At 34.3% G+C, this 15,495-nt stretch overlaps 1 protein-coding gene across 1 annotated transcript; it reads left to right on the top strand.

The window, feature by feature from the left end:
• The first annotated feature begins 11,961 nt into the window (after positions 1-11,961).
• LOC129944842 (piggyBac transposable element-derived protein 2-like) lies at positions 11,962-12,774 on the top strand. Its single transcript, XM_056054504.1, has one exon. The coding sequence runs from the start codon at positions 11,962-11,964 to the stop codon at positions 12,772-12,774; it is 813 nt and encodes a 270-aa protein (XP_055910479.1).
• Positions 12,775-15,495: the final 2,721 nt, after the last annotated feature.

The following is a 15,495-nucleotide window of genomic DNA, read 5'->3' as shown; positions in this document are numbered from 1 at the left end:
TGAACAGGAAAAAAATCCCTAAAGTTCCGTCAGCTCTCTACAACGCCTTGAAATTTGCCAAAGACCTCGGTCTCAACCCAGCTGTGAACAAAACAACCATCGAAAAACACCCGCCATGGCTTTTGCCTCCTGCCTCAATTAACACCAACCTGTCCAAATTCAAAAAAGATGACATGCCAAGGGAATCCTATCTTCAGATGTTCCACGAAATGATTTACACCTTCCAGGAAAACAATTGGAATATTTTTTTCACGGACGGCTCAAAAACTGATGATAATGCAGGATATGCTGTAGTCAACTCTAATGGTTCTTCTATATATTTGCTGAAAGGGTCTCACCTTATTTCTCAATCTTCTCCATCGAAGCACTGGCTGTACTCAAAGCTACAGAAAACGCTTGGAAAAAAAAAAACTGTTGTATGCACGGATAGTCTATCAAAAATAACAGCTGTTCAAAATATAAAAAACCAGTCACCTACATAACAAAACTTCGGGACAACATCATCAAACAAGAAAATAACCTAAAGCTAATCTGGATACCAGGTCATATTGGCATTCAAGGTAATGAAATCGCGGACCGAGAAGCTAAAGCTGTGTCCTCGGACACTAATACTCATATTTCAAACTACCAACCAGTAAAAAAAAGACCTCCTTAAGCTGTTTGATTCCCATTGGAAACAACAATAAAGAGAACAATGGGCTTATTACATTCACCACTATTCCACAATCAACCCCAATTCAACTCCTGCTACTAACCCTTCAACAACAACTACAAAACTAAACAAAAATTTTCTAAGACTAAGAATTGGATATGCTAAGCTGACCCATAGTTACCTACTCAACAAGGAGCCTCCACCGACATGCCATTTTTGCCAATCGGGCCCTATTCTAACCATAAAACATTTAACAGTAGATTGTAATTATGTCAAGAAAGTATCTAATGAATTATTTAACAAAGATTTTTGTACTCTTCTTACAGTTCCTTCCGAACAAAACGTAAAAAACGTATACAAACTTTTAAAAAGATTAGAACTTGAGAATACTTTATAACAATAAGAAACCTCGTCCCAGTTCCGGGGCGGTCGATAGAGCCCCTAATTTTATTAGGCCCCTCTCGACCGCCCCTCCAAACTGAGTTTTATTTATATCATTATTTGTAGCATTTTTTACTTAAAATGCCTTCAGCCTTAAGCCCTGGTAGCGCTTGTGCTGTTTTTTTTTAAATTATACTGTACATTTATGTAGAGTTTAATAAATTGTAATAATAATAATAATATTGGTCTGATATCAAAGATGCAAATAATTGTTATTTTACATTGAAATTGCCTTTCATAGCTAATTAGTTTTTTTTTTTTTTATTTTTGTAAGGAAATATTTTTCGGTATTTTCAAAAAGTGCGTACAATTTCACAGTATTACAAAGAATATATATTTTTTAAGCGACGCTATGTACACGGAAAGAAATACATTGCGAATATTACAACGTCAGTATGGGTGTGAACGTCATACTGTATGGCTTAAAAGATTTCCATTGGATAAAAAGTTGTAAGCATAGTTAATTTGGCCATAATGAGAATAGTAACGTCGACAATAGTTATAGCCGATACACCAATGGCAGAATGGGAGTTAGGCCCATACTGACTGGCGACATGTACAACGCTCCTTGCAGAAAAGTCTATCCATTTTTGTTCTGTCCCTGATGTCCCTTATTATTGTAGAAATATATCAATACAGTAGTTATACCCATGCCTTTGACAGTTATATAATAAGGGTATCAATTATCACGCTATAAATTATAGCGGGAAAAACTATTAGCATTGAGACATCTTCGGTACAGTATGGCGCTGATGGCAATGCTGTCTCGTCAAACGTACTATGCGCCCATGTGTTACAAGCAAAGATTGTGATACCATACAGTATAGAACATAATTCCGTACTTATATAGGAGTTGTTGTTGGACAATATAGGAATATCACAGATACCAAAAAAAAAATAATTTGTTTTACTTTCAGGTTTCATAGATTTCTAATTTTTATTTTCTTAAATAAATAAATTTCCATTTTGCGGTTCCAAACTAGAAATCGACATCTGTCAAATAAAGTTGTTAAACCAACATTATTCTTTCAGTTGAAAGTCTGACATTTACGAAAATAAATGGGACAACGTTTACAAATCGTTAAAACCTACTACAAAAATGGTGATCATGCCACAGCCACATATTTTGATTTAGGAGGAGATTATGGTTACCATAACCCTGGAACTACGCAACCAATTGTCAAAACTGTGAAGACATTTGAAGAGATTGGATTGGTCACAGTACGGTCAGGTGCCACTGACGATATAATAAACAAAATTGTCGTTTTTCACAAAAAGTAACTGTTTTGTGCGCTATTTGGTCCGGGAGTGTGATTGGACCTTATTTCTTCGAAAACGACGTTGGAACGATTGTCACCGTCAATTCGGAGCGTCAAGATCATATAACAACCGACTTTTTATTAAATGCTATGAAAAATATGACTTGGAGAATATGTGGTTTCACGTGCCACACAACTCTTAAGACTATGGCTTTATTGCAAGAGACATTTTATGGCCGCGTAATTTCGCGTCGTGGCGATATTAACTGGCAACCAAGATCATGTGATTTGACACCGCTGGACTTTTTTTGTGGGGCTACGCGAAGGAATGTAGTGTTTCACACATAATGTTCAACGTTCAAACTTTATAATAAAAAAGAAATATTATGAAAAAAAAGTATGTAATTTGTGTTTTATTTACGTTGACTTTTAAAACCGCGAAAGCGATAACCCTGTATTTCATTTTTCTCTTGATAATATTAATTCTTTTAAGCTGTAGTACAAAAATCAGATGTTAATTTTCTAAAAACTCCATTCTACATTTTTTGGACATAACATTAGTTTTATATAGAAAGTAGTTTCACTCAAAATGAAAGAGTTGTTGCCACTTATAGTTCTCCAACTCTGACTACAAAAATTATCTCAGGGATTAAAATATGGAGTCCCCGAGATCGAATCTTAAGCTTCTAAGATGTTGACCCTTGGCAGGTCAGGTTAAGTTGTCTTGGCTTAGTTTGTCTCATCAGAATCCTGTGAAAGAATCTATCTATTTTTACTAAGGTATTAGTAAAACCCTTTAGCAAATCCTTTAAAACAACCAAACCATGTCACAACTTTTAACATTTGTTCTCAAAAATGGCGAGATAGGACACTATAAGATGAGACTTTCGATGGTTAGGTTTGATAATTAGAGCAACAGTTTAAGTCTGATGAAATGATGTGGCATAAATTGTAGCTTTTTCTTTGTTATAAACTTTTTCAACGGTAAAAGTATTATAATTTGAGAAAAAGTATTATTTTATGCTCAATTTTCTCCTCTCACATTAAAAGCTCCTTGACTCTTTCCACAATATATTTTAAAAGTCGGAGTATTTACAAATGATATGAAAGCATTAATAGCCCTTTATGTGTAGATGCTCCCTAACCAGCATTGAAATGGATCTGTTGAATATATCCAATTCTCAAAACATTATCTTTTTATTTAGGATTTGTTTTAGTAGTATTTTTCCAAGTACTACGAAAAACGTCTACTTTTTGGGCTGCCATCTATTCTTAAAGACATGCAAAGTGCCGTAGAATCCGTTTCCTAAACAAATCCCGGCAGAACTTATGCCTTACTCATACCCGTGTTTTTGGCATTCTATAAATGGTAGGTATAGTAAAAAGTTCCCAAGAAAACCCATTGGCAGTAGCCAGATTTTTGTATTTAAAAATTGGTACAACTGAAAGAAGACCTGTCAGAATAATAATACAAAAAAAAAAACAAAAATAGAAGAAAGTTTCGTGAAAATCAAAAGTTAAAATTAACTTCAGCAAAAAAAAAACACGAACTAAAACTAATAAAATAGACAATTTTCAAGAACAAATGCTAAGAAAACATCTGGGAATTGAGATTCTATAAAAAAGGTCATTTGACTATTGCAGCTTTTGACATAAAATAAGAACTTCAAGAAGGGGTTTGTTCGTAGACTACTACATTAAAATGTGGTGTTGAAGCGAGCCTCAATTCTTTATATACATGAATCGAGTTGTTATGAGCTTGATTCGTTTCAATACCTGTTGGGGATCAGGGTGAAGTCAAAATTTGTGAAGATGTGCATTGTTTGTGTACAAAAATATAGTTTTGTTTTTTATCAAATTTAAATAAGAAAAGTTGCACATAAAGTAGGTACCATATTCTTATATAGTTCTGAACTATTCAGTTCTTTTTTGTTTAACACGAATCAAACTTTCTCACTTGCACTACATAAGAAACACCATTCGCATTTTAGAAAATGGTGTCAAACCTAATTTTTACATTTTCTTGTGCGGTGGGAACACCAAAAAGATTTATTGAATCTAAGCTGAGATAAACATTTATTGGAAACATAGCAAAACTTAATTATCGTTTCTATTGTTTTGTCTTGCAAAATAAGCTCAGTTAGTTCATTTTCATTAACAAAACAAAATAATATCATCAGTAACAGATTGATTTTTTTTCGCCAACGAAAAACACATGATTCCAAATGCATAACTACTCAACGAACACAGCCATCGAGATGCAAATGAAATATCAATCGTACCAACATTTGAGAACGAAATCACATAAAATCCATTCGAGACTTATAAATGTCAAAAACCCATCCGTAGTAAGATTCTACTTTAACTTTTAGCGGTAATTTTCTCGATAAAAAGGAACAATTCTACGGTAACTTTAAGTATGTTTAAGTTGCTATGGCTTAACTCGTTGAAAATATTCACTAATAAACCCCCAAGCAAATAATGTTTGCCCACTCCCAATTCCCGGTATATGAAATAAATGTGAATCCCGCAAATACTGAAACTAAAGTCCCCCTTCGACTTAGTCGAAGTTTATTTTTAACTCCTTCACACCTTTTAAACATCATCCACTGATAAAAACAACGACTTTATAGGCAATAAAATAAATTCAAAAATTAAACCTTAAAAATTAAAGAAACCTTCGCACGTAAATAAGCAAACAACTTGTAAACACTTAGCCCCAGCCAAAGTAGCTTCTCACGTTCGTCATAGCGTCACATAAGTCACAGCACCAAATATATAGAAGTTCTGATAAACGTATCTATAGGTAAGGTATCTTTGGAACGTTCCTTGTGATGAATCACACTTTTTCTCATTAACAATTCAAACATCGTTTGTACTCCGTCAAGTCCATCAGGTTCGTAGGCTTAAGTTATATGAAGCTATACGAATGTACGCCTTGAAAATCCTATTCCACACAAATTAAGTAAGAAGCTATTTTGAATTTATCCATGTGCTTTTGTTTACATAATTATACCTTTATTTTAGTCTTTTTTTTATTCGAGCTTCTGTAAAAATGTGCTAAGGCTATAATTTTCGAAAAAATGGTGGAAAATTTTGTGAAAATTAAAGGTATAATAATTCTTATCAACGATAAACACTCACGTTTTATTTTGAATACATACGAGTCTGGCTATGAAATTCTGTCAAATAAGTGTCAATTGATACATATACGCGTCAGGCTATATTGTACCGTACCGCACGTGTTATGTAATATTATGGGGGTTTCCTTTTTATAGCTCTCCACTCTCTGTCGCACTTATAGAAGTATCATAGATCTCACTGTGGACATTGTGTCTATAGAGGGGAGAGGTAGGGGGTAAATTAAATTATGATATATCTCCAAAATCGTTCTAGACACACGACTCGACTAACATTCTAAAACGGATGCAAGTCTTCATCGTTGTCGTCGTCATTGTGTAGTCGTGGGTCGACCACCTCTGCCATGAGCTAATCGACCGATGACGATGACGAACGGTAGACGGGACGGCTCTGTCGCATCTGGGCCTCTCTGCCGTTGGATAAAGTATCTTCGCAGCATGAATTATTTAAATTTTAACACCAACCTATGATGGGGACAGATTTTTCGACTTTCTTTTCGACCCTACATCCTCGTCATCACTAAAGCCTCAGCCAACTTGTGCTGTTGTCGTCATCACCATCTCACCGTTCGTCGTCGTTGGTTCTCAGTGTCAGCTTTTTAAATTAATTTAATTCTGTCGACGGGCTCCCAATTGTACGCCGCGCTGTGTTCATTATTACCCAATTAGGGTGCCAAATGATATACCCAAGGCATCAGTCCCGTGCTTCGTCTTCATATCTAAGCCCACAAAAAAAAAGACTCAACCAAAAATACACCACCAAAAGTCAGTTGAAAAATGAAGTCTGATGTGAGAATATATCTAAAATACCTACTTGACTGTGAATTATACTGACATCGTGCAGATTAAGAAACTTTCGGGGTTGGGAATTACACAAAATTCCTTGAAAAAAAAAGGAAAAAATATCGTAACCGTATTATATTCCCAGATTTAAGTTTTGATTAGCAACAGGAAGTGGGCGCGAGGGTTTCGCACAGGAACTTGAATATATTTCTTCTTTTTTTTTTGAGCGCGCGGAGGGAGGAGCTGTAAGACCGAACGTGGAACCTAGGGAGAAACTTTACTCTTGTGCATGAGGAGCAAGTTATAAATTCTGGAAAGAAATTGTAAGTTTTATTTAAATTTTATGTATTCTTGCTTTATTCCCTAGAAGCGAAGAGGTGAAGGTATATTAAGGTGAGTTGGGAATTCGCTTTTTTGTTACTGTCATTTTTTTAGAGGATTTTTATTTTTTAGATTTTAAAAGTATAAAAAGTAGAAGGTGTAGAGAAGAGAAGGTTCACAAATTGCAGGTGTATCTAGGTTTATTTTTTATATTTCAGTTTAACTTTTCGTTATGAGATTCTTTTTGTTGTTGCTCTTATCTTTTATATCAATTTGAATTACTTTTTTTCCGGAACAAAAAAAAATGTTCATTAGGGAATTCGCAGGAAGCCAGGATTTTAATAAAGAAAATGGATGGAGAAATAAAAAAGGGAAATAGCAATAAGGATAAATATTTAAGACAAAATGAAGTGACCAGGAATTTTGGAGATATGGACTTTACTTTTTTTTTAGGATGGAGTTTGTTTGGATTCATGGAAGTGTAAAATTAATCAGCCTAATGAAGTTGTCTTTTGATACAAAATTTTGTCGACATCAATAAAGATGATTTTTGGTGAATATAAGAATGAGGAGTTTTCGAATGAACAAAGTCTTAATCAATGTTTATTACGGTTCATTTTCTTGTTACGAAATAAATCAATCGAGGGAATAAAGGGTGGTTAAATTTTAAGGGCCTATGTTTAATGCGAACCACACCTAAACGTCATGTTTTGTTCTGCATTTTATTTGACATATCTTAATTTTAGACGAATTAAATTTAAACCATGGAAAGATACATAATCGAACAACGCGTTTAATAGGCAGGAGGCATGATCGGGCCCTGGGAATCGGTTACTGTGGATGGCGTTCACTATTGTGAGAATAATATAGAAAATTTGGTGGCCCGAATTGGAAGATATGGTTGTGGACCATATGTGGTTTTAACAAAATGGTGGCACTTATCACACAGTTTACGAAATAAAAGTTCTTTGCGAGACCATTTCATAATCATGTGATTTGATACTGTTTGACTTCTTTCTTTGGGATTATTTGAAAGATAAGGTTTACGTCGATAAGCAAGGCAAGTACCAATTCAAGTGTTTATACCTCAGCGTTATTGAAAATTTGGACCATCGGGTAAAGGTGTGTCGCCTAGGTTGCCGGCAGCCATTTGGCCAATATTTTGTTCCATCCATAATTGAACCATAGCAATAACATCATATCAAAAAAAATGACACTTATTTCTTACATAATTTGTGGTTTATTCAAAATCAACATCGGCCCTTAAAACTTAACTACAGTGGCTACATTTTAAATGCCGAATTGCACTTCTAAGAATCTCTTTACCTTTTTCTATATGCAAAATTAAAATTTACAAACGATTTTAACATTGCATTATTTTCCCTGAAAACCAAGTTCAACACCCGTGCTTGAAAACACGACTTATGGACATAAGCCTTATAATGCTCCTCAATAATTATATTTAATTAAGCATCAAAATAAGCCATATTTCTTTTGTCATATTTAGCCAACAGTTTTGTAATAAATCAAAGGACAAAAATATTGATTTTGAATAATAATTAGGAATTAACGTCTTATATCAAAATGTATTACCAGACAAATTATGGTCTAAACAAACTAATTATATAATGTGGCTATAACAACTTAATCCATACATCTTACATTCATTATTAGGACTATAAATACATTTTTGATTAGTTGTTGTTTATAAAATTTCAAAAAAAAAAAATACACACCACCAAAGAAGAAAAGAAATAGAAAACAGAAATATAAATAATAAACAATTTTATTATTAAAACCGTCTAGACGATGTTAAATGCTATACACAAAAAACATCGATATAATGATGCATCAATTTATCGTTTATTTCGTTTGTTTTGATTGAAAAAAAAGAAGAAAATAAATGTCAAATAATGTTTACAAAATTGATAATAAACGATTTGAATTGTAACCATAACAAATATAGGTCGAAGCTTGAAGGTTGATAAAGATGTTTCTTTAGGTGACCAACAAAAATAAACCATAAACTTTGAACTTTTTCTAGCATTAAATAATTAAGAAATTAAATTCAAAATTGACTTTAAAGTTTTGTTATGTTGGAATGTCAAAAAATGTTCAGCTTTCAGAAAAAGTCAAATAAAAATATCAGTTTTGAAAATGACAGCTTTAAGGAAACTGTCGGATAAAGAATTATTATTTTACTTACTTCGAAAAAAGCTAAGTTAGTCTAAACGGTTAGATCTATTGAATTCGAAATATTGACATTTCTCGAGGTCCCTAGAACCTAAATTAATAGTTTTTAGAGAGATGTATGTTTTTGGAACTGTACTGCACTGTAGGGTTAGACATTTCGAACAAAATATCATTCTTAAAAGTAAGGAAGAGTGTCGGAGACAAAACCCAGCCCTGGGGTACACCACCGTTTATTATCTGGATATCTAATTTGAAACCGTCGAATACACTGTTCGCCGTTCGGTGAGATAAAAAATGAGATCATCAGTAGACCTAGTGCTTCAAAAGTCATACTGCCGGTAATTAAGAAACTTTCAACCTTCAAGACATTTCTTACCCTGAAAATTATTCAGCGTTTCAATAACTTTGGAAAGAAGGGACATAAGTGCAAATGGACGATAATTGGACAGTTGGTTAAGGACGATTCAAATTTTTGAAGGGAAGGGCTGTTATTCTTTTAAAATTGCGAAAGATAAGGATAGGTCTATTTCAGCAAACAGTTTTTTTACGCTTGTAAATAAACAAGATGCCGACATCAATTCTACGGCGATAAATTGATACCGAGATGATTGACAAAAGGCAATATTTATATGGTTAAAATCTTGGTTTATGTCAACAAAATTGGCATAAAATTAGTAAACAAGGCCAAATATTTTTCGCTCGAGTAAATCAAAGTAGACATGGAAAAAAAGTGAAACACCAAAACTAAACAAATAATTTATATTCATTGTAAGGTATGTCCAAGAGGCAGTCCATCCGTACCGTTGTCGTCGACCCCGTCCGTCTCGTCATCATTATCATTATTTACACGAACAACATGGACAATCTCCTTTAGACATCCAATATGCAATCAAACTTATCAAGTTTTCACCCTTCAGGAATACAAATTAGCTTAGTAGGATATCGATGGGGTTCAATCGAGAAACTAAATACAATGTAGGTAGGTTTGGTAGGAAGGTCTGAAGGTAGGTTTATAGGTACAACTCTATACACGATGAAAGGCCGAGAATATAACACGCAAAGCCATAAGTAGGCCTATACTCTACTACCTCTACCTAGATTAAAGGGGATTGGATATGGAAGTCATGATGGGGGCTTGAAAATGAAACTGAAACGTGTACGGGTATAACCTTGACATGATGGACGGACAGTTTGTTTATATAGAGGTACCTTTATATTTGCAGTGCCATATATCTATAAATTTATCAACGAAACGATAAAAACGAACGAGTAGGACGTTCTAATAAATAAATAATTTTTTTGCAATCGTAAAGATTTTCGAACTCAAACCTCAAGGGAATTTAACTTCACTTCAGTATGTTTGGTGTTCGATGTTCGGTGTGCCTGTGACTTGTGCATTGGTTGGCAGGCGGAACATTAGGCGGAAAACCAGACACGTCTTTTGGTGGCCTAATGAGGTGGGAAACCATAAGAAGAACGTGGTTTTTCTACTCATATATCCATTCCATATGATGGTTGGTATATGTCGCCTTGGGAGGTGATAGTTGATGGTTATAATATCTACCTTCACCCTTGTATATAAAGCGTTCCCCTATATACCTATACCTTAACTACCTCCCTATAACTATCTTATATGAATGACTTTATACCTATATTATTGATTTCTTATGGCAACATAAATTGGAATTGAAGTTTTGGCAAGGGAAACTTTTTCATTTATGTTTTCCTTTTTTTCGTTATCATTGATTTGGTCACGTTTGTTTTGTGAGATAATTTAAGTGAAGGCCAAAACATATCATTGGGAGATAAGATTTGAAAGAAAAGTTTATGTGAAAAGAAATATCTATAATGATGGCAATGCCAGAAGTAATTATTTTTTGTTCTATATAAAGAAGTTAATTTATTAATACCAGGAGACATTTGAGATATGTATTGTAATAAAAGAAAAGTTAAACTTAAGGAAGTTGGTTAACTTACTCGTAAATTAATTGAATTGAATTAAATTGCGTATTGTTAGTATCAATTTGATTTCTCTTTGGACGTTTATTTACTACGAGGTATGGTTTGTTGTCTGTGTCATTTATTTACTATATAAAGAATATTTAAATAGGGACATTGGGAACTTTGCCAGTAGTTGATAACGGCAATGTTATCTATCCACCTGTCAAATTGGCTGTCATTTATGTCGATATCATATTGAAGGATATTCAAGAAATAAGGAAAACGATTATATTATAGTATCAATCAAGTTTCACCAAATTTACGGTTGACATTCTAATATTTCCGTTTGGTAGTATAAAGATGAGTTTACTGGTAAAAATGGTATGCGATTCTTTTCAGTTTCGGGTATTTGGGAGATAAATAGACTAATGTTGGTTTTCAATGCGTTATAAGTTGGGGGTCTTTTAAAAAGCCACCCACATATACAAATCTTACCATTTTAAATCGCGTAAGCTTCATAGCTAAATAGCGTTACCAAAAAGTTAAATAACTTGAACAGAATACTTCACTATAAAACCAAATAGTTTGTGTTGGCTTCGTCGAATATACCGTTAAATAGATGAATTCCGATCATCTGCGACACTTGAACTTGTAACAGCAATTTTTTATATGACTGACACAAATCTCTTATTTTTTTTTAGTATCTCTGAGTCTTATTTTAGCCCATTCTCTCCCACTGTCCTTTTTAGAGTACCGCAAAATGCAGTTACTTTATGTGCATATAAAAGTAGGCTATGGAATACAAATTATCTGTTTAAAGGCTTTTTCGGCTTTATTGAGTATTTTTGAATTTTTGCAAACAATTTTTTTTTATCGAAGTAGGCGTGTTGCAAAAAGTTTGTTTCTTCAAAAAATACAATCAACGAGATAACTTGATTGTTTCTGCAGAATTTATTAAAAATAAACATAAAGATCAGTTAAAAATTAGTCCCCACATAGTTTTTATAAACATACGAAGGTAAGCAAAGCTTGAGTTAGATGTACTTTAAAAAGGACAGTGCGTTCATGCATACACTTTTCTTTGAAGTATCCAAAATAGATGTTAGATCTATTTCTTCAAAAATATTTTATGGAAAACGTTTCCACAATGTCGATTCCGCCCAGGAAGAAACTGATATTAATACGAAGATAGTCAAAGCTGATATCGTCCTGATTCCTCCACCGGTGGACTATGTTACGGATGAAGAGGATATCGATGAAGATAACTAAAAAGACAATAGAGTTACTACAAGATGTTCCAGGTGAGGTTGAGATTTTTGTGGAATCTTATTTAGCCCCAGACGACGGTGAATTTGACAACGAAGATGATATACCATTGTCTGAGCTTAGAAAGTCAATTGCTCCACCGTTATGGACAAAGTCAATTACGTCAACAGATGGAATAAATCCAACAACAAATTATTTGGCTAGAATCCAAAGCTGCGCTTCTGATTTGGTTGGTCTCAACGAAGTTCAAGTCTTAGTCTTTGAAAAACTGTTTGATGTCGAGGTAAGGCAACTTAGCGTAAATCAAACAATGTTGTATGCAGACCAACAAAATAAAGACAGCTTTTCGTTCAATGATGAAGACTTAAAATTTTGTATTGGAATCCTTCTATTTTCGGGCTATCACTCTGAAGCAAGAGAATTCATGTACTGGAAACAAGCAGCTGATACACATGTACCTATTATTGCAAACAGAATGTCCAGGAACAGATTTCAAGAAATAAAACGATTCATTCATTTTGCTGATAATAATACCCTTGACATGAACGATACAATGGCAAAACTCCGTCCGCTCAGTAAACTTTTGTGCCAAAAGTTTCAAAAGTGGGGATATATGTATGACCATTTATCAATAGACGAATCAATGGTGACGTATTTCGGTCGACATTCTTCTAAGCAATTTAAAAGAGGAAAGCCAGTAAGATTTGGTTTCAAAAATTGGATGCTTTGCAGCAAAGGTGGCTACATGTTTGAATTCGATACATATTGCGGAGCTTAAAACGTAAGGCCTTCATTGAAAGCCCTACCATTAGGGTCTAGAGTGGTTCTCGACCTTCTAAAGTATGTTGACTGTCCAAGTGACCATGTTATTTATTTCGATAACTTTTTTACTAGTTATAGCGTAATAAAGATTTTTAAAGAAAAAAAATTAAAGCAACCGGAACAGCTCGGGATAATCGGTTAAAAAATTTCCCCCTTCTTCTAATAAAGAATTTCAAAAGCAGAAAAGGGGAACTTTTGACCACGAATTTGATAAGAGAAATGAATTACTTTTTGTCAAATGGAAGGACAATAGCATCGTAACGATGGCCACGAACTACGACCAGATCGAACATCTTGAAAATGTCAAACGGTGGAGCAAGGATGAGCAGAAGAAAGTCAACATTCCTCAGCCACTTCTTTTCAAAAACTACAAGACGAACATGGGTGGTGTTGATCTGCATGACCAGTTCATCAACACTTACTCCATTGAAATAAGAGGCAAAAAGTGGTGGTGGAACCTATTCACAGCCACGATCTCTTCTACTACGTCCAATGCCTGGAGGCTCCACAAGCTACCAAACAGCTATAAAAGTTGATCTACTAGAATTCACGAGATCAATAACACTACATTACCTCCGGTTTCATACTTTGAACCAAGGACAACCTAGACTCACAGTCAAGCGAAGCATTGTGGAGAGCCAAGTGTACCACTTTCCCAAAAAACTTTCAAATCAACTAAAATGTCGCCAATGTTCTTTAAAATCGAAATGGTGCTGTGAAATGTGTAATGTATTGGAAAAGGGTGTTTTAAAAATGTTCATGTTAATGAAAATTAAATTAAATTAAAAAAGCATTGGTAATCAGAATGATTTTACTGTAGGTCCACCCTACTCTTTTTAATACCTCTTGATATACTAAGCAAACAAATAGCTGCGAGCTGTGGTGTTCGCCTCGAAACTTCATCGCTGTGGGCTTACAACAAACACTGGCCACCCCGTAATACTTAAGTATTTAGAATCAATTTTACAAAAGCTGTATGGATAAAGAAGAGGAGGAAACAGTTGTTCACCTTCTCTGTACATGCCCTGGTCTATCCAAAAAACGCCAGACTCACCTTCTTTAACGATCTAAGCTATCTCAATCATCTTAATATGACCAGTGTCTCACTTTTCATAAAAGACTCAAACTGGTTTGAGCTCAGGCGAAAGCATAGATATTTATGTGGTGTTTCCTACTCGGTTCCCGACTGCCTCTTAAACCTAACTTAAGCAATATATTTGGTCGATTATGACAGCATAATGCTCAAACAAATTCGACATTTGAATCAGTATCTTTTTAATCAATAAAAACCTGTTTTTCAATTGTTAAGCATCCAAATTGTAAATTTCAAGAATTCAAATAATATTATGACCCTTCAAATGACAGCTGAATTTGACACATGTCAAATGCAAGTGCTGCCAACTTGAGACCAAAAAACTAATAACACTTTACTGGATTGCACTGAAGTTAAAAAATACATATTATACTTTAGTACTTATGGTTACAAAAATGTATCTCTATCCCCCACATATTGTAAGTATGACCCCTCAGGATGCTTAGTTCTACAATTGCCTCTTTGTTTTGGTCCTTTTGTTTTGTAAACGTTTTTTCCAAAAAAAAAGTACAGCTCTGGAAAAAGCAATTGAAGATACAAAAGTTCGCACAAATAAAAACCCCTAGCTATTTTTATTTTGCCCCCAAAAGAAATCACTATACACAACTGACAATAAAAGACATCCTCAAATCTCTGACTATATGATGGTCATCAACTTTATTAACTTTCAAAAGTTACAACTTCCAGACACTAAAAAACAACTATAAAAACAAAAACACAAACTTCATATAACATTTCTTAAATTCTAAAGCACCCCGTCTCAGCCGAAGCCCCTACCGAACCGACTTGACTTCGACAATGATGATGACAGGATGAGATAGAACATAAAAAAATCCCTTTACCCGCCTGTCACCAGAAAAATAGTCAAACTCCCATAAAGCACTGCTGGTTTCCGTCATACTGTCATACAGTCATAGAATCACAGCGCGAGGGGATGATGTTGTATAAACATATTATCATCAAATGGCACAGATAAGGAAAAATACATTTGGAGCAGTAGCATCAGGAGCAGGAGCTTTATATCCAGGTCAATGTTAAACTGTGTGATTTGCGCCCAACCCAAAAAATAAAAAAAAGTCATCCCCATCAAGGACTATTTTACAACATTTACATATTAACATATAAAACCCAAAAATCCCTTTTCTCGACAGAATATGTATTTTAATTGCAATAACATCCGGTGGGTCGGTCGGTTAGTTGGTTAGTTGGTCGGTAGGGTAGGTTTTGTTGGAGTATCATCATCATCGTCGTTGTGGGTCTGGGGTTTCCGCTTGGGAAAATTCTAAGAGAGTTTCGTAAATTAAATTTTGTGATTGATTATGCGGTTGGTTTTTGATCTAGATATATGTATGTCAAATGGAGTCTAATATCATGGAGCAAAACTCGTATATATTATACAGTTAGCGCCTTTAAACAAAGCCTAAGCGATTGCGGGTTAATTTGTTCGCCCACCCGCCATGCCATTCTGGTCCTACCGGAAAGAAAAGATGTTTTTCGGCCCCATTGTTGTTTTCTATGATATGAAAATGAATGTATAACAAAAGGAAAATTAATTATTTTTATGTTCGACCGCACGCCACTGCT

This window comes from Eupeodes corollae, chromosome 2 (assembly GCF_945859685.1).
Source record: "Eupeodes corollae chromosome 2, idEupCoro1.1, whole genome shotgun sequence".
NCBI classification, from domain to species: domain Eukaryota; kingdom Metazoa; phylum Arthropoda; class Insecta; order Diptera; family Syrphidae; genus Eupeodes; species Eupeodes corollae.
The sequence above is the reverse complement of the archived record's forward strand: the minus strand, read 5'-3'. Positions and strand labels throughout refer to the sequence as shown.

Excerpts from the sequence above, each read along its gene's own strand:
- LOC129944842 (XM_056054504.1), top strand. The coding sequence starts at position 11,962 with ATGTTACGGATGAAGAGGATATCGATGAAGATAACTAAAAAGACAATA.